At 49.1% G+C, this 20007-nt stretch overlaps 1 protein-coding gene across 1 annotated transcript in view; it reads right to left on the bottom strand.

Moving 5' to 3' along the window:
• Positions 1-20007, bottom strand: part of LOC144934672 (complement C3-like) — a 332072-nt gene that overhangs the window by 174022 nt on the left and 138043 nt on the right. Inside the window, exons 19-20 of the mRNA XM_078860722.1 lie at positions 3076-3154; positions 2543-2676 (exon numbers count right to left, since the gene is read on the bottom strand). Of these exons, the coding sequence (XP_078716848.1) occupies positions 2543-2676; positions 3076-3154 (213 nt within the window). The remainder of the gene's footprint in view (positions 1-2542; positions 2677-3075; positions 3155-20007) is intronic.

Genomic DNA, 20007 nt, shown 5'->3' with positions numbered 1-20007 from the left:
GCTCCTCAACACAGGTATGGGTGGGGGCTGGAGAAATGAGCATGTCAATGAGCTTTATTTAGTAACCGGAAACCAAGATGAACGGTTGGGTGAGTGAAAATCATAGCAGTTAAAACTTTACATGGTTTATCACGTCCCTCCAATGATTGCTCAATCTGAATCCATCTTCTCGATTAAAGTTTTGTTGGGGTTTGTATATCTGGATGGCTTCATGAACAAATATCTGATGGTAGCCCGAAAGTTTGCAGAGCACCTTCGTCTCGGAGAAAACAATGTAATGTGTGCCCACAACGTTGAAACAATAATCCGCCACCGCCAAGGTGTTTTGTTCTGCTGTGTTTCAAATCCGCTTTGTGTTCGCGAACCCGGTCTGATGTAACTGCTGCTGCAGACACAACTCAGCTTATAGACACCAGGACATTGTATATCCGGAATCGCATCCTTCACCGATGGGGTTAAATCACGGATTTTGTGTACTGTATTGAACCGAACTTGGATCTTGTGTTTGTTCAAGATTTTGGAAATCCTTTTGGTAACCCCTGCTATGTATGGTAAGGTGATGGTTTTGATTGGGTCCTCATATGGTTCTCAATCCATGGTTCGGGATGCAGCTTTGCGGATTGTGCGGTCAGAATATCCATTCCTCCTGAGAGCCTAGCGTACGTACTCAAGCTCACTGGCTAGGTGGGGCTGGTCGGAGATGCAACTGGCCCTATGATGTAGTGTTTTGATGAGGGAATTCTTCTGGGCTGGATGGTGGTGGGAGTCAGGCTTTAGATAGGAATCCGTGTGGGTAGCTTTCCTATAGACAGTGTCCCAATGACCTGATGGCTCGTTGCATCTCTGACCAGCACCACCTCGCCAGTGAGCTTGAGCAGGCCACAACAGCAGATAATTTTCTCACCTGAAGATGAACGCTTGTGTTGCGTCCGAAACGTCGTATTTTCTTTTGTTATTTTTTCTATCTACGTGACTTTACCGAAAAAAACAGAGTATGTGTTACCATTGTGCCACTCTTGCCCATTAAAATGCTCAGCTGATTGGTGGAAGAGGGTATGCATTACACAGGTCGTACCAGTGTAATTGGTTCAGCTGCTGCTGTATAAAGGGACTGCTGAAGCCAGATTTTAGAGAGGAAGGCAGGAAGCTGTGGCTTCATGTGGCCTGTACAACTAATTTCCACAAATTACCACAAACGACAGAACTTAATTTACAACAAGCTACCACAGACTATTGCCAACTACCACAAATGTATCAAACTGCCGCAAAGTTTGCTACAAAGTACGACAAAGGACCCCCATAACCCACAGCCCACCCCCACAGCCATCCCCCTCGCTTCACCTTTCCTATCCCTCCCCCACCTTTGCACCCCCTATGGTCTCCCACGCTTTACCTCGCCATACGCGTCCTGATAATACATTTGCTGTGGTGCACCCAGAGAAGCTGGGGGGTGGGGAGTGTGGTTCAGAAACTTGCACCGTTATTCAATTGCCACACTGGGAGATTGAACCGCACCGGCGACTGTTGAATTGCAAGTCTGGTGTTGTCACTATTAAACAGCTTGGGCAATTCTCTTCCTTTTCGATTTAAAGCTTTTGTGACTGCAGGGATTCATCTTCTTGGTTCTTTCGGTAAAGTCCCGTAGAAGGGAAATAATAAAAATAAAACATAATAAAATACAATTCTCACGACGTTTCGGCCACAACGCAAGCAGCCGTCCTCAGGTGAAGAACAGGGCTGTCGGAAAGACAGCGTCTGAATGGACACCACCAAGCTTGGTAGCGTATATTTAAGTTGGGTTAAAGGGGGAAGGGCGCCTTGACAAAGGAATTTGCATATCAACAGGTGAATTTAGCATATTTATAGAAAATGCAGATATGGGATTAGTCACTACTTGTGGAATGCGTAGGAGGTGGGGGGGGTCTCAACGTCATATTATGCCCGTGCATTATGTAGGATTAGCAGCAACAAAGGGAGGAAGTGGGGTTAGCAGTAATAAAGGGAAGGAATTTTAATAGCTGCAGCAGCCATACCACCACGTAAAAAAACTAAAATATGAACTACATCAATATTATCAATATACTAAATATTGGTGCCCTTCCCCCTTTAACCCAGCTTAAATATACGCTGCCAAGCTTGGTGGTGTCCATTCAGATGCTGTCTTTCCGACAGCCCTGTTCTTCACCTGAGGACGGCTGCTTGCGTTGTGGCCGAAACGTCGTGAGAATTGTATTTTATTATTTTATTATTTCCCTTCTACGTGACTTTACCGAAAGAACCAATAAGATGAATTCTCTTCCTGTTTTACTTAAACTAGCAATGCACACATTCTTTGGTCATAACCGTCCATCCCTCCCTCCAGCCAACCAGAATTTTTTTCTAATGAAATATAAATGGTAAATTATTTGTCATTTACTGTCACGTCTAATAGCTCTAACGAGTGTAATGTTGTTCAGCGGATTGCAGGAGTGTGATCCACACCGAGTTAGAGAAATGTTCACTGATAAAGTCGTTGAGGAAAAAAATGTGGTGTGTGAATTACCACCACACGCAAAATTTTCTGGACACCGTCGCCAAACGTGTGGCCGTACACACGGGAGCGAATAGATATCTGATGCTCTCCGATCTTCAGCGGCACAATGGGAAATGACACCACCATAGCACCCTTTGCCTTCACTGGGACACAACAAAAACACGGCAAACACCATGGGTGCCAATACACATAATGCTGGATGAATGCCTGGCCGAGCGGTCACACGTATTCTGCTTTTGACAAGATTATGAATCAATCGAGATCTGAATTACTCCATGTAAAGATTTGGCAAAATGTGTCGTTAATACCCTCCACCACCTGACATCCAAACAAATTAAATTTCTAAGTGAACAAGTGTTTGATGTGACAATTGTTATTTATTCAGCTCACATTGCTATCTTGAACAATTCTAGAAACCAAATTTAGGAATTTAAACAACGTATTTATGTTGACACTTCACCTTGAGAACATTGCTGGATATGCCACATGTACAGTTAATGAACATGTGCAGAAGTTAATTTTACAAATAAATGTCCACACACCTGTGGATTTCTGATTGGGCTTCGCTCCAGATTTTGATGTGCTGCAAATTGACTCAACATTATCCATTTCTGTTAAAACCTATGTGGCACAAGAAATACAGAAATTACTTCACAGATCATATCCTCAAGAAACACAAGTAGGTATATTAAAACATGTTGCACACTTTGAACAAAAATAAAGTATAGTGTAGCAAATGCAAAGTGTATTATATTAATAACAAATAATACATTAGTGCAAAAACAAACACAACACAGCACGAGCCTCCTGGCAGAAACCTGCCAGCACAGAAAAATATAATTAATCCACTTGTTTACTCAATAAAGCCTGTCTGAGTCTCAAGACTATTTCCAGAAGGCCCTACAAGGTTTTCGCAATATAGATGGTTTCTATGTGACACCCCAATTTGAGTAATTTCAGGGGTTTTTTCAAATTTTGCTAATTTTAACCATGACACCAGCACTTTTCAAATGACATCACATGAACTTTACCTTACACAATAATACACCTGCAGTAATAATCAGGATGATCTGCAGAATTCTAACTGGGAACCTAAGCAACAATCGGCAAACACACTACTGCTGGGATGTTTAACAGGATAAGAGGCCTCCTGAAGGAACTTTAGAATTTTGAGTAGTTACGTGATGCCATTTTCCAACTATGCTCTGAAACAAAGTGACCAAATTATTTTCTGACAGTTCCGAATAGAAGTTTTTATCTTATAGCAAGACCGCTGTGGCACAATTCGATATGCATGTGTAATACCGTTGAGGACTCTTGGACACCCGGGGTTGAGGCACACGTATTTATTCCGCAACAGTTGTCACAACCGCGGACATACAATACTGGAGGGGGTATCGGCCCCCTCACCTGGCTAGCTGGGAATACACTGCTAGCTATCTCTGACCTACCTCCTAGTCCTCCACTAACGGGCTAGGGGAGGCTGTCTGGCCCGACACTGGTAAGTCGGGCTACGGTACCCGGAGTCCCAGAGCACTAGCTCTGGTTCTCGGGACCACGCCGCTGGCTCGGTCCTGCGCGGCCCTGACAAGGGCGGCGTCCCAGGGGAGTCCAGGGCTCTAGCTAGACGATCTTCGGTCTTCACTGGTTTAGCTTTAACATTCTGCCCCGAGCCCTCTGACACATCCCCCTTTATACTCAACCCCCGCTGAGGGGTGGGGCCCCAGGCTGCCTGGTGCGGACGTTGTTGAGAGCACCCCCCCCCCGTGCACTCACGTAGCCCCGCCCACTGTGTTTGTTTCCCATAAGCTGCCATGCATAACGGCTCTCTCTCTAACACCCCTACACATGCAAGTGGAAAGATATATTAAAATATAACAAATCAATACATTAAAAGATAAATCAATACATTAAAACATTTAAAGTGTTCACACCACCTCAAATATGTAAGCAATATATTCCATACTGGGATATATACATATATAGTTTCGAGTGTTAAGAGGTGATCTTTGTGCCCAGATAATGAACCTACATTTAATTAAGCCACTCTTTGCAAAATAGATTCGTATGTGATCCATGCTATGTTGATGTCTGATCAGTGTGAAAGAGTATACAAAATACCCTCTTGAGTTCGCTTGAGTGTAGGCACTTCCACCAGCAGTGGTATGAGCAAGCAAGTAAGCAAGTGTAGGGCTGTACCTTTAACGATTAAGTGTGAAACAAAGGTGAATGTACCACACAGTGACTTAGGCTGGTGTGCAGTTTGTACATTCGTAGGTGAGATCAGTGCATTCGTTACTAATGTAGTGATATGGAATGTTTCACTATGGCGTCTAGCACTGGCTGCTGGCAACCCTGTCGGGCAGCAGGTGAGGGGGTAGGTGGGAGGAAGGGATGTGGGGAGAAGGTTACAGCGGGGGTATGGGGAGGAGCCCGGGAACCTTCTAGGAGGTTCTAGAAGGGGGCGTAGCCAAGGTGGAGCGAGGCTGTGCTGGGGAGATAAAAGGGGGACCCCGGGGAGGACTCGTGGCCGTTGTTAGAGTGGACCCCTGGTGCCCATCAAGTTAAGTCTCGTCAAGTCTTCGTCATCATCGACATCGTCTTACCGTCATCTTCAGCGTTGTGGGTCAGGCAGCCTGTTGCTGTCCTGACCTTATTGTAGTATTCCCTGTGCCTGCGAAGGCTATAAATAAACAGAGTCCCTCCTGATGTAGTGTCTCTTTAGTCTTTCACTCCACTAACATTCTTCTGGAATCGGTTACAGGGTCCTGACCAGTAACCGATTCTCAACGGTTACTGGTTTTCCAGTTGTTTATTAGCAGCACTTGAGTAATTCCCACTGGTTTGCCTGCCCAGAAGTTCAATCTAGATCTCCAGGTTCACAACGTAACACGTGATTGCTAAACAACTTCCCTTATAGGAATGTTTCTTTATTTAAAATATTGTGTGTGGACATTTGGTGATGTCATGGGTGAGATGAGGAGCGCTGAACAAACCTTTATAACCCCTACTATAGTAAACAACCCTACAAGTTCACCATACCACCTATTTTACTCATCAACCACGATCCTTGCCCCTTTTCATAGCCTCGAGGGGGTTTGTTTTTCCAAAAACAAGTCTTCCTTTTGGGGCATTCTTTAAACCCCTCTAGGCGTAGGGCTTTTTTGTGCATTAGTTTGAGCCTCCTTTGGCTAGGCTAGAGGCACATCCGCTCTCCCATAACCTCATGCCCTTGGCAGATAGGACCGCCAGGAAGAAATCCAAGGATTCGTCCCTGCCGGCCTCCCCAGTTAAAGTGAGGTCAGAGACCCCCCCTGAGAGCTTCTGCAAAACCTCTTGGGAAAAAATGGAGTGGCTAGCCCAGCCAACAGAGGAAAACACAGCTTTCCACCGGGTCTTGAATGATGAGTTAAGCAAGGTCTGCAAAGGGTGAAGAGGCAAGAGGCCATAATGATAACCTCACTTGAGGAACCAGGCAGGGTAGCTAAAATGGACAAAGCCAGACTGTTGGAGCTTGAGGAAACCTACAACAAACTGGACGCCAAGGGGCGGGAGTGTCAACTCAAGGCCTTCTGGCGAAAATTGATGACAACTAGCCCTTATCTCTGTTCTGAAAAATCAAGCTGAATGGATTCGAATCCCGGAATCTTTGGACACACAACCTGGTAAGCCACAGTTAATTGTGCAAGCCTACCAGGTTGGAAAGAGCCAGGAGGGACTCGATGGAGAACAACAACTTGGACCGCGCCCCCTGCTGATCCTGTTCGTGATTCGCCACGGCACCACTGAGGCATTGAAGGCAGCAAGGATGGCAAGAGAGAAGGCCACTTCACTGGAGGGTTATCGGGTCTTTATCATGCCGACTTAACCCTGGCAGATGCCAAGAGAATATACCTTGTTCTGCCTCTAGACAGGAACCTGGTGGGGAGAGCTGGGATATGATCACAGCCACTCTACCCAGCTAAGCTGCAAGTCCACATCCGGGGGAGAAGGCTTAACTTCCTTGCACTGGGTGACATGGGAAACAAGGAGGTGCAGGAGATTCTGCAGGGCCTGAAAAGGAATGGAGGACAACTATGAGCTCACTATCAGGAATCAGAACCCCACCGGCATGAGGCGCAGGCCCAGCTGGGTCTGCATCATCAGTGCCGGATGATGTGTCTCCTTCGTGCAGCAGAACGGAGCACTGCCATTGCAGTTTTTCTCATCTATTTTCCTTTTCTCCTCTCTTGACCAAACCGATGTATCTCCCTCCCCTCATCTCCCCATTTTCCCCCTCCCACCCCATTATTGGGCCCTTCCTCCCTATCTATAAGTATTTTTTCGTCTCTCACTCTGTCTCTGTCTTTCTTCCTTTTAACGCTTTTAGCGGACAAACTGTTAGGTTGAAAATTTTAACAAAGTAGACCAGGGGTCCTCAAACTACGGCCCGCGGGCCACATGCGGCCCACCGAGGACATTTATCCGGCCCATGGTCACTAATTGGGCTGCGCTTGTGAGCACTAATTGGGCTGCGCTGGTGAGCACTAATTGGGCTGCGCTGGTGAGCACTCATTGGGCTGCGGTGGTGGGCACTGATTGGGCTGCGGTGGCGAGCACTGATTTGGCTGCGCTGGTGAGCACTGATTGAGCTGCGGCGGTGGGCACTGATTGAGCTGCGGCGGTGGGCACTCATTGGACTGCGCTGGTGAATGGTTCAATGGGCCAATTGACTGGACTTGCCCCCCAGGCCTAAGGCTGCCAGCCCTCCCCTGGCTGCGCTTGACTGGCTCTCCCTCCCTCAGCTCCCTCACTTGCCCCTCGGCTCCACTCCCAGTGATATTCCTGTGTGCTGGGGATGTACTGCGATCTGTGAACAAAACTGCAGGTGTAATTAACTTTTTAATGGCACCCGCACCAGTGTGAGCCTGGGGTAAAAGCGGAGTTCCCCCAATCAGACTGCATTGATGGGCAGTGCAGTCTGTATGTCTCTGTGTGGGCAAAGTTATTGCTGGTATATTGTTTTTGTAGCGCTGTATATATATTGGTATTTTACTAATAGCAATTTTGACTCCCTAGGAAACAATGATGTCAAGAAAGAGAAAAATTGACTCGGAGTGTAGGATATTCAAAGAACAGTGGACTTATGATTACTTTTTCATGCAGTACAAGGAAAGAGCTGTGTGTCTGATATGCCAGAATATATTGTCTGTGTTCAAAGAATACAATTTACGTCGACACTATGAAACTCAACATGAAGATAAATATGATTGTTTGGTCGGAGAAGTGAGAAAAGATAAAATATTAAAACTGAAAAATACATTAACAACTCAGCAGAATACTTTTGTGAAGCAGAAGCAGCTAAATATTTCATCACTGCGAGCAAGTTTTCAAGTTTCCAAGCTAATAGCGTGCACTGGCAGACCATTCGTGGAGTGAGAATTTGTTAAAGAATGCCTTCTTTCTGTTGCCAAAGAGATGTGTCCAGAGAAGGCCGATTTATTTAGTACAGTGAGTCTTTCAGGACCTACAATTACACGGAGGATTGAAGAAATGGGAGACAATTTGCATCAGCATTTGCAAAACTCCACAAAAAAACTTTCCTATTTTTCCTTGGCACTCGACGAAAGCAATGATGTTCGTGAGTCTGCACAATTTCTAATTTTTATTCGTGGGACGAATGACTATTTTGAAGTCACAGAAGAGCTTGCAGCACTGCAAAGCATCAAAGGAACAACTACAGGAGAGGATATCTATGAAAAAGTTTGCCAAACTGTGAATGGTTTGGAGCTGAACTGGGCTAAACTAGCCAGTGTGACAACTGATGGTGCTCCTAGCATGGTGGGGTCTAAGAAAGGAGTAATTGCTCGCATTAACCAAGAGATGGACAAACATAACCATTCTCATCCAATAGCCATACACTGCCTCATCCACCAACAAGCGCTGTGTAGTAAATCACTGAAGTGGGACTCTGTTATGAAAATTGTGGAATCTTGTGTTAACTTCATTAGAGCTCATGCACTAAACCACAGACAATTTCAGGAATTTCTGTCTGAACTAAATGTTGACTATGAAGATGTTCTGTACCACACAGAAGTCCGTTGGCTGAGTCGAGGGAGAGTTTTGAAACGTTTCTATGACTTACTTCCACAGATTACAGCTTTTCTGCTTTCAAAAAACAAAGAAGTATCAGAGCTCAATGATGCAGAATGGAAATGGCACCTTGCCATTCTGACAGATGTAACAGAGCTACTCAACAGTTTCAATGTGCAACTTCAAGGAAAGGGGAAGCTCATCTGTGATATGCAATCACATGTCAAAGCATTTGAAGTAAAATTAGGCCTCCTCATCAAACAAGTTAAGGAGGAAAACTTCTGCCATCTCCCCACAACTCAAAATCTGTTAGCGGAAAAACCATTGGTTGCAATTCCCAAACAAAACATGTGTGGATTCACTGGAAAAATTGCAAAAGGAGTTCCAATTTAGATTTAAAGAGCTTCGTCTCCATGAACAGGACATACAGCTTTTCAGTAACCCATTTTCTATTGACATTGAAAATGTGGATACAATTTACCAAATGGAACTGGCTGAACTGCAGAATTGTGACTCTCTGAAAGACGCATTCAAGTCAAGCAGCCTTCATAATTTCTATGCATCTCTCCCCTCTGAGACATATCCTCATCTCAGGAACCATGCACTCAAAATGGCAACCATCTTTGGCAGCACTTATGTCTGTGAACAGACTTTTTCCAGAATTAAACATTTGAAATCTCCAACCAGATCTAGACTAACGGATGCACACTTGTGTAATGCGGGCGTAAACGGCTTCGCGGATATGACGTCATGGGGAGAGGAGTTAGGTCACGTGAGAGAGAGGGGTGAGGTCTTAAGGGAGAGATACCGGAAGAGACGGGGGAGTGTGGGAGACAGAGTTAGAGTGAGGCCACGCAGGGCGGAGGTCGAGGAGTGGCGAGATCGCCACATACACGGAGGGTAAGACTTGGCACCGTCAGCCAGCGGTGACCAAGCACGGAGGAACGACGGGCAGCGGTGGAGCTGCAGTGAGGGCAGCGGTGGAGCTGCAGTGAGGGCAGCCGGAGGACTGCACAGGGGATCTGCAGCGGAGCTGCAGAGGTGTGGAGGCTACGGGAGCGAGAGCAGCTATGGAGCTGCCAAGGGGAGAACTCTGAGCGAGGGCCGTGCGGGAAAAGTGTAAGAACCCGAATAAAGGACGACGGAGACAGAACCAGGATCGAGTCCCTTATTACACTGGTGTAAGAAGTGAAACGGCATGTCAAAACAGCTCAGAAGAATATTCCTGCGCCATCGTCTGCTACATCATCCGACGACGACGACCTTCCTCGGGCGGTCGACCTGCCTGCGATGGATGAGGAGATCCGTGCGGGAACAAGTGCGGGTCCGGGAGTCCAAGAGGTCGCCGCGTCGGTGGACCCGTCTGCACCTGAGGACGCGGATTGGCGATGGAGGCAGATGGCGGCGCAGCTGGAGACGCTGAAAATCGTGCTCGCGCAATTGTGCGAGCTCGTCACGCCGAGGACGGCGTTGGGGGGAGCCGATGGAGGTCCGCAGGTCGCTGCCTTGCCTCCGCTGTCGGCGCCATTGGCCACGCGGCAAGAAGACGCCATCTTGGGCGTGGCAGGAGAAGAACGGCGGGAAGCCGCCATCTTGCGCTCTCCGCGGCGAGAGGCCGCCATCTTGAACATGCGGCGATGCGACGCCATTTTGAATATGCCGCCTGGTGAGTCATCGGCTGAGGACAGTGCAACAAGGAGTCGCAGTCGTCATCTCACGACCGTCAAAGAATTCTCCATCGGGGGCGATTGGAGTGCTTTCGCCTGCAGATTTCTGGTGGCGGTACGCTCAGCAAGGTGGACGGACGCTGAGGCATTGGAGGTTTTACCGACTCTTCTCGATGACGAGTCGGTGAGATTCTTCCGCTCCATCAAGGCGGAGAAGAAGAAAACATTGAGAGGAGTTTTCGACGAGATGGCAAATGCATATGAGCCACCGGATGATGCTCATCGCCGGTTTGTTCAACGTCAGCGAGCACCCGAGGAGTCGCCGGTGGCATACAGGGGTGCGGTATTGGAGTTGGCCATGGCTGCATACCCGGAGACAGAGCCTGACCTGCTCGAACCTCTCATCTTGGGTAAGATGCTCGAGCTGTCCCGGGATTTGGGGATTCCTATACCGGTGTGTGGCCACGAAAAGCTTACATCCCGGGCGGCCGCTAAATGTCTTGATGCCCAGTTCAACCTGCGCCGTTGGAAGCAAGTCACGGCGTGGACGGGGGGGCCCATCGTCGAGGGAGGTGCCGCGGGTTGGGATCCCAAGAAGGCGGTGTACGTTCCTGACGGGGCGGGCCCGCAGGAGCTGACAGCCGCCTCTGCTCAGTGGTCGGCCCGCAGTACGCCGGGGCCGCGATCTGCGCCACCGCCACGGGAGCGTCGGGACGGGGTGCCTGCGGCACAGCGTAACAACATCGACTGCTTCCGCTGCGGCCGTAAAGGCCATTACGCCAGGGACTGCTGGGCCCGCGTCCCGGGTCCGCCCCAGCAGGAGGCCTCGTCAGCGGACGTGCCACGGAAGGATCCTCCAGGACAGGCAAGTCGGTGCGCACCAGACACCCGGCAAGGCTTGACACCTCACTCATCACCGTTGTCGTGCGATCCGGGTGTTGTTAATAACGGGGGGAAGCCATCGACTGGGCCACGTCGCTCGGTAACGCAGTGGCGTAAATTGGCACGGCGGGTCGTCGCGGCCGCTACTGGTTCGTCCACCGTACCTGGTTCTATACAAGGGGTGGACGTACGTGTGTTAGTGGATTCCGGGGCGTCCGCGACCATTATATCGGATGTCATTTTCCATCTGTTGAACATCCCACCTGAGGCCGTGCGTCCGGTTTACGATTCTTGCGTCGCTGCCAACGGGGGTAGCATGGGCATTGTGGGCCAGGTGGACGCTACAATATCTATCGGGGGAGTGTCGGCCTCGGGAATTGTGTTAATTTCGAGGTCCCTCGCGGTTCCTTGCTTGTTGGGAACTGACTTCCTGGCCAAGATGCCCATTCTAATTCGAATTAATCAAAACTGCATTGAATTACCGGGTGGCCGAAAAATTACATTTCTACCGTCGCCCTGGGGGCGACCTGCTCCGGTCGCTCAGGTGCAGGCATTGTCCGAGGTGTCTGTTGATATTCCACCTGGCTCACAGATGCTTATCCCCTTGCGATATCGGAAGCCTGTACCTGGTCGTCAAGGTGCAATTGGGATTTTGTTGTCGCCGTCCGCCACTATAACGGGCGGAGCGGTGCTCGTTGGGGCGCAAACTATTGTCCGGCATGACCAGCAGCCGTTTCTGCAGGTGCTTAATGCAAGTTCCGAGAATGTGTGTGTGCCGGCTGGTACGGTTGTGGCACATGCCACTACGGCGTTTACGGCACAAGATCATCTGGGCAGCCAGGTCGTGGTTGGTGGTGTTTCAGGTCCTGGTGCCGCTGATAATCGCTGGATCGCCGAATTGTGTGGGGAAAATTCTTCCCTTTCCGGTGAACAACGTTGTGCGCTTCGTAAATTATTATTGAGTTATTCTGATGTGTTTAGCTCCGACGATTTAGACTTGGGACGCACCTCGTTGCTTTACCATCATATTGACACAGGGGACGCTGCCCCTATTCGGTTGAACTCGCATCGGATGAGTCCGGCGGAGCGAGATCAGGTTCGAGGGGCAGTGGATGACATGTTGGCTGCGGACATAATATCTCCATCTAACAGCCCATGGGGCGCGCCTGTTGTTTTGGTTAAAAAGAAGGATGGCAAATTGCGCTTTTGTGTCGACTTTCGTAAGTTGAATAAAGTGTCTGTGGCAGATGCGTACCCCCTGCCGCGTATGGACGACTCCCTCGATGCCTTGTCGGGGGCGAAGTTTTTTCAACGCTAGATCTCTCTTCGGGATTCTGGCAGCTTCTCCTTGACGAGCCCTCGCGGGAGAAGACTGCTTTCCGTACGCCGCAGGGGTTATTCCAATTTAATTGTCTTCCGATGGGGCTGAATGCTACCCCTGCCACATTTCAAAAGTTGATGGAGTTGGTGTTAACGGGGTTGCAGTGGGAGACATGTCTGATATATTTAGATGATATTATCGTCTTCAGCCGCACATTTGATGAGCATTTACTGCGGTTGGAGGCGGTGTTCGCCAGGATGCGTTCCGCAAATTTGAAATTTAAGCCTAAGAAATGTCACCTACTGCAACGGTCCGTGCGCTATTTGGGGCATATCGTAAGTGTGGACGGGGTGGCCACGGATCCGGACAAGACAGCATGCGTCCGTGACTGGCCGACCCCGGCCACGGTGGGGGATGTACGTCGCTTTTTGGGGTTTGCCTCATACTATCGGAGGTTTGTTCCGGATTTCGCGACGATCGCGAGGCCCTTGCACCTCCTTATGGGTAAAGGAAGGAAATTTGCTTGGGGACCGCCGGAAGAGGCGGCGTTTCAGGGCCTGCGCGATCGACTGGCTACGGCACCGACGTTAGATTATCCTGATTTCGATCACCCCTTCATTCTGGATACGGATGCGAGTGACACGGGCATTGGGGCCGTGTTGTCTCAATCAAAAGGTGGTGTGGAACGCGTGGTGGCGTATGGTAGCCGGGTTTTGTCTCCCGCAGAAACTCGCTACTGCGTCACACGCAGGGAACTTTTGGCTATTGTTTTCTTTCTCCGCCAATTTCGACCGTATCTCTACGGTCGTTCGTTTATTGTTCGCACGGATCATGCGGCCTTGCAGTATGCTCTTAAGATGGACTAACCATCCGGCCAGTTGGCGCGGTGGTTGGACACGCTGCAAGAATTTTCCTTCCAAATTCACCATCGGAAGGGGGTGCGTCACACGAATGCGGATGCGCTCTCTAGGTTGCCGCAGCGATCCCCTTGCGCGTGCGCGTCGGGGACGCATAGATGTGCGCCGATTCAGCAACCCCCTCAGCCTGTTGCGTTGGCGGTCGACGTGCCTGAAGCTCCAAAGGAGCCGGGACCGGCTGATGGGATTCTGAATCTTCCAAGGGCTGTGTGGATTCGGGAACAAATGTTGGATGGTTCATTGGTCTCGTTACGGAAGCGGACTGCGAAGAAGAGTGGGGGACTAGGTATGCCGGAAACCGCTCTCCGCGATGGACTGCTGATGTGGAGGGAAGGGTTACAGGAACGCTGGCGTCTGGTTGTACCGGCATCCTTGCGGTACGAGTTGATTAGGACTCTGCATGGGGACACGCTTTTACATCTGGGGGTGCAGAAGACCCTATTGACGCTGCAGCGAGACTATTTTTGGCACGGCATGACAACGGATGTCGTCGGTCACGTTCGCGCGTGTCCCGATTGTGCCCAGCGAAAACCACCTAAACAACCATATGTGCCGCCCATACAGTCTATTCAGGTGTCTAGAGTTAACGAATTGGTGGTGTTGGACATTTTGGGACCCTTCCCGCCGTCCGCTAAGGGAAATAAATACTTGCTAGTTGGGGTAGAGTACCTCTCCCGCTGGCCGATGGCCTGGCCTTTGCCTGACCAGTCAGCGGCGTCTATCACAGACGCCTTTCTATTTGGGTACGTTATGGACAAGGGGGCGCCGGAGAGGCTCCTCACAGACCAAGGCCGTAATTTTTCTTCTAAATTGTTGGGGGAGGTGTGCGCGGCTCTTGGAACTAAAAGATACGGACATCTCCCTACCATCCGCAAACGGATGGTATGGTCGAACGGCTAAATCGGACATTGTCCGCCATGTTGTGTCACACCGTGAGTGAAAAACAATCGGATTGGGATTTGCATATCCCTGGGGTACTTTCGGCATACCGAATGACGCCGCATGCGGCTACAGGATATTCGCCGTTTTTCCTTATGTATGGTCGCGAGAACGTGCCGCCAATGGATGTGCAGTTGGGAACTGGAGTGAGGGGACCTGCTAAGCCTCTTCCTGATTACATTCGGAATACCGTTCGCCGGGTTACTGAGGCACGGGAGGGGGCCCGCATGGCTACTGCCAAAGCCCAGGCCCGGAACGAGCGGTGTGCTCGACGCTCGAAGGGGGAGTGCCCCTGGAAGGTGGGGGACATGGCCTGGCTCCATTGCCCGCAGGTGCGGCCAGGTACCTCTCCTAAATTACACAAACCATGGCAAGGGCCGGTCCGCCTCATCGAGGTTCCCAACCCACAGTCTGCGCGTGTTTGGTTTGGATCTCGGCGTTGGTTCGTTCACACGTCGCGCTTGAAACCATATGTGGCCCCTCGAGACGATGCCTTGCCGGGGTCTGTGGCTGCCGACTCATCCTTGCCTGTGCCTGTTGACCTTGCAAGAGCGCCTGTCGTGCCTTTTACAGACAAGCCGGCCGTGACATTGCTGGAGACAGGAGACTCTGCTCGGGGTGTGCCTACCACGGCTGCGGGGACTCCGAGCCCCGCCGCCCTTCCGACCCCGTCGCAGACACGATCGCGACACACCCCCGATGCTGGGCCTTCAGGGACACGGGACCGGGACGTTGACGGGCCTCCAATAGTGACAGGAGGACTTCATCCTGTCGCTCCTAAAACCCGTCACGTTCCCGGTCTGCAGGAGGGCCGCCGCCCGTCCGGGACGGACCGGCGACCCGAACGCGCTCAAAGTCCCTTACATTTCGTTAAATTTTACTGTTGTGTTTTGTTGTTGTTGTTATAATTATTGTATGCTTCGTTGTCTTTGAATGTGTGATGGTTGTGTTCGCTCGCATTACTTGTCTCGTTATTGTTCAGCCGAGGTCGGCTGGATTTTCTCTACGGGGGAGGGTGGTGTAATGCGGGCGTAACCGGCTTCGCGGATATGACGTCATGGGGGGAGGAGTTAGGTCACGTGAGAGAGAGGGGTGAGGTCTTAAGGGAGAGATACCGGAAGAGACGGGGGAGTGTGGGAGACAGAGTTAGAGTGAGGCCACGCAGGGCGGAGGTCGAGGAGTGGCGAGATCGCCACATACACGGAGGGTAAGACTTGGCACCGTCGGCCAGCGGTGACCAAGCACGGAGGAACGACGGGCAGCGGTGGAGCTGCAGTGAGGGCAGCGGTGGAGCTGCAGTGAGGGCAGCCGGAGGACAGCACAGGGGATCTGCAGCGGAGCTGCAGAGGTGTGGAGGCTACGGGAGCGAGGGCAGCTATGGAGCTGCCAAGGGGAGAACTCTGAGCGAGGGCCGTGCGGGAAAAGTGTAAGAACCCGAATAAAGGACGACGGAGACAGAACCAGGATCGAGTCGCTTATTACACTTGCATCACTTGTTACGACTAGCAGTGACAAATATGGAACCGGACATTGACCATCTCATTAGCCAAAATCAGGCCCATAGTTCCCATTGAAATACTGGCAAGTTTGTTGATTTAACTTTACTTGTTCTTCATTTTAAATATTGTATTTGTTCCCGTTTTGTTTCTTTACTTCAAAATAAGATATATGCAGTGTGCATAGGAATTTGTTCATAGTTTTTTTTTAACTATAGTCCGGCCCTCCAACGGTCTGAGGGACAGTGAACTGGCCCCCTGTTTAAAAAGTTTGAGGACCCCTGAAGTAGACAAATACAATTAACTAAGCCCCCAGATGAACACTTGCTATTGTTTGCCCTTAGTGCAATCTAAACTACGAACTCAATCTCTGTAGAATGCATGCTGCCAAAGCAGACATCTGCGAGTGCGCAGAACTCCAACTAACAGTTTTCCCTAGCAACGCAAAAATGCTGGCTTAGCGATGGGAGGTTCACATGAAATACTTATTAATGTTGTTTCCAGAAAAATACAAAAAGAAAAAAAGTAAAAAACAGTGGCACTCTGGCGTGCAAAACAAGCAGTGGATTCGAGGCTGTCTCAACAGCAAACAAACAAGGAATGCACCTCAGCAGCATGCGCTGATGAAACTCCAGAGCAGCGTGCATGGAGAGAAGTCAGAGTTTGAAGTTTCATTTATTAGGTATAGCCCTGTTAGCCATGCGGCTCTTGAGTCGGGTGCAACCGCAACAAACAAAATATGAACAGAGAACATCTTAAAGCAACGATGCACAACAGAAACATCCTGGATAAACCAGCAAATCTTCAAGAAAAAAACCCACCATATTACAATGCTGTATGCAAAAATCCTAGTGTGATGCAAGTCAAACAATAATAACCATAAGACAATTTAGATTGAAGTTATTAGGCCAACTCCGCACTTACACAAGAAACATGGCTTAACCATATGTTTTCGAAATCACCAAAATGAAGCGAAAAAACAATGTAACAACAGTAATCATAAGAACTATGATTAAAATGTAACAATAAACAATATACATAACATGTACGACCAAACTTGCAGCCATAGCTGGCAGCAAGATACTCCCAGTGTATGATGTGTGAGTGAGTCAGTGGTAATGTGAGTGAGTGTATGATGAGTTAATCAGTGTATGATGAGTGAATGGGTCAGTGGTTGTGTGAGTGAGTCTGCGTATGATGAGTGAGTCAGTGTATGATGTGTGAATGAGTCAGTATAAGATGAGTGAGTGTATCACGGCCTCCTCCCCGAAATCACGGCCTCCTCCATGCCATCACGGTCTTTTCCACACCATCACGGCCTCCTCCCCCGCCATTACGGCCTCCACGCCATCACGGCCTCATCCACGCCATCACGGCCTCCTCCACGCCATCACGGCCTCCTCCACACTCACCCAGATTAAAATCCAGACTGCAGTCACATTGGTGGCCTTGAATGAATAATTTTTCCTTATTTTACTCTCATTCACCTCACATATTGTTTCTTGTTGTATCTTGCTATCTACGTGACTTTACCAAAAAACCAAGGAATATGAATTCCAGCAGTCAAGAAAGCTTAAGTGAAAACTTAGTTAGATCTCTAACCTCAGGACATCAAAATATAACTCGAGTAAAACAGCACAGATACCTGGATACAGACAGGGAGCAAAAGTAAATAAAACCCTTGAAATACCGGAGGTAACATCTAATGACAATACAAATCTTGGTTAAACATAAACCAAATATTAGTCACAAGAGATCAGACCGGGGGTAACTCAGAAGAGATACAAGAAAAATAGGTCAAACACACAAGACCAGATAATATGTATTCCATGGAATCAGAGCCTCCCCGGCTGCCTTTGTCTTCCAACAATTTGACAACACATGGTAGCCATAAAACACGATTGAAGGGTGCCTCTCCTCCCTTTTAGCAGACACCACTAAGAGAAGGAGGGGGGGGGGGATGCAAACAAACATAAAAGGTGATGGAAAACAGTCAGTCAAAGGTCAAAAAGGGGGGGGACAACCAGTACTGTGGTGACGAGAGGGCATTTCAGATATAACCAACGACACAGATCATGCAAGTTGAGTACGGCGATGGGCAGACTCCGGGGCATGGCCTCGAGATCAACAATGGGTGTGGCATCTCGCAAAGAAGAGGGACGAGGTGATGCTCGGTGCTGAGTTCGGCATGGACCGACAGAGTATCGCCTAAAGTTATATTCTACATTTATCCTGATGTTTTGAGTCACTTGCAAAGTCAAGGATTGCGATAAGTTTTATTGTACTAAGCTTTCACAGTTTAAGAGGTGTGCGAATACAATCTACAAGTTTTGAGAGTGAGTGCCAGCTCCAATGGGCAGCTGCAGCTCGAGTTGAACTGATGAGCAACGTTAAGCAATCAACCAGGAGAAAGGGCGGCCTGTGTCAAGCATCGACCAAGCGAGCATCGCACAGCATCGGCAACCAGCAAACGAGCTGGTGCATCGCCAAAGAGCAAGGAGCAGGAGAGAGCATGCAGCAGCGCTACCAGCGCCACCGAGCAAAGGTGTCAGCTGCCAGCGGACAAGCGGTGAGCACTATTGAGCACATTCAAAGACAAGCGCGGTACCGACTCAGCTCATCCAGCAGTGACAAGAGGTGTCAGCTGCCAGCGGACAAGTGGCGAGCGCTACGAGCACCTTCAAAGACAAGCATCGTGCCAACTCAGCTCATCCAGCAGGGGAAAGAGCCTGACAAGCTGCCCGTCAGGAAGAGGAGAGCGCCGGCGAGAGCGCCGTGGGTTCGACCCCACACACTGACCAGCACCAGCTAGGAACCAAGACATGAGTGAGGAACGGCGGCCAGGGGACGAGCTGCGGGCGCTATCTGACGACGGAATCGTGCACCGCCGACGGCAAGCGTCGTGCCGACTCGTCATCCAGCAACGGACAAGCATCTGCAGCTGACGGCCCGAGCGAGAGAGAGCAACGAAGCCGTTTGTATGACACGCCCACCCTCACACACTCACCGCTCCGCAGAGAACAAACTAAATTTTGGAACAAGGAATGCCCAACCTCGGCATCTGCTTTACACAAAGAATTGATCAAAGAAGACACATGCACACAACACGCATATCGGGACTAATAAGATTGTTTCAAAAAGTTATCTTTGTGTTTCAAGAAGGGTTGCCATTCCAAGGTGGTGCGTTAAATATCAACTGATCGTGAAAAGCATTGCTGCCCGTCGAGTTACATGAATACGATTGTTAGAAGTATTTTAGTCATTCGTTTTCGTTAATTGCGTAATCTTGCCAATTAATTAATTACTACTCTTGCTTTAGGAACATGTAACAATATTCATTCAAATTACTGTTTGAATGAATATTGTTACATTCATTTTAAGGACTTTTTCCTATCACTGTATATGCTCGCGTTACTGAGGAATTAATCGATTGTTCTGTTATCCAGTTTAACAACGTAATAATTGAGGGTTAAATGTACGGATCAATGAGGAGAACATTGCTTTCCTAAGTTCATGCATAATAATCTTAATTATAAAAACTGTATCCTGTGGTGAGATTTGAATTTGGAGACCTGACATTACACACTAAGACATAATCAGTAAATGTTAAAGCGAGAATAATTGTATTATCCCGATTGATAATACGACCCAAGACAACGAAGCCGAGCTTAATCTAGCATAATTATACCACACTTGCATAACTCCATGCAATTAATTGCATTATCCCGATTGATAATACGACCCTAGACAACGAGGCAGAGCAAAATTACAATAACTGCATACATTAGCATAATCGCATACATGTGCATAACGTACAATTACACATCCCTATTTGGCATAAATTATGCACATAATTACATAAATTATCTTTATTTCGGATACTTACGCATTTTTCCATTTTCATTTAATTTGTATTATTTGTATTTTATTTTCAAGACCCGACATATACAACACCTCCTCCACGCCATCACGGCCTCCTGCACGCCATCACGGCCTCCTCCAAGCCATCACGGCCTCCTCCACGCCATCACGGCCTCCTCCACGCCATCACGGTCTCCTCCATGCCATCACGGCCTCCTCCACGCCATCACGGCCTCCTCCACGCCATCACGGCCTCCTCCACGCCATCACGGCCTCCTCCACGCCATCACGACCTTCTCCTCGTCATCACGACCTCCTC

This window comes from Lampetra fluviatilis, chromosome 11 (genome assembly GCF_964198595.1).
Source record: "Lampetra fluviatilis chromosome 11, kcLamFluv1.1, whole genome shotgun sequence".
Classification (NCBI taxonomy): domain Eukaryota; kingdom Metazoa; phylum Chordata; class Hyperoartia; order Petromyzontiformes; family Petromyzontidae; genus Lampetra; species Lampetra fluviatilis.
The sequence above is the reverse complement of the archived record's forward strand: the minus strand, read 5'-3'. Positions and strand labels throughout refer to the sequence as shown.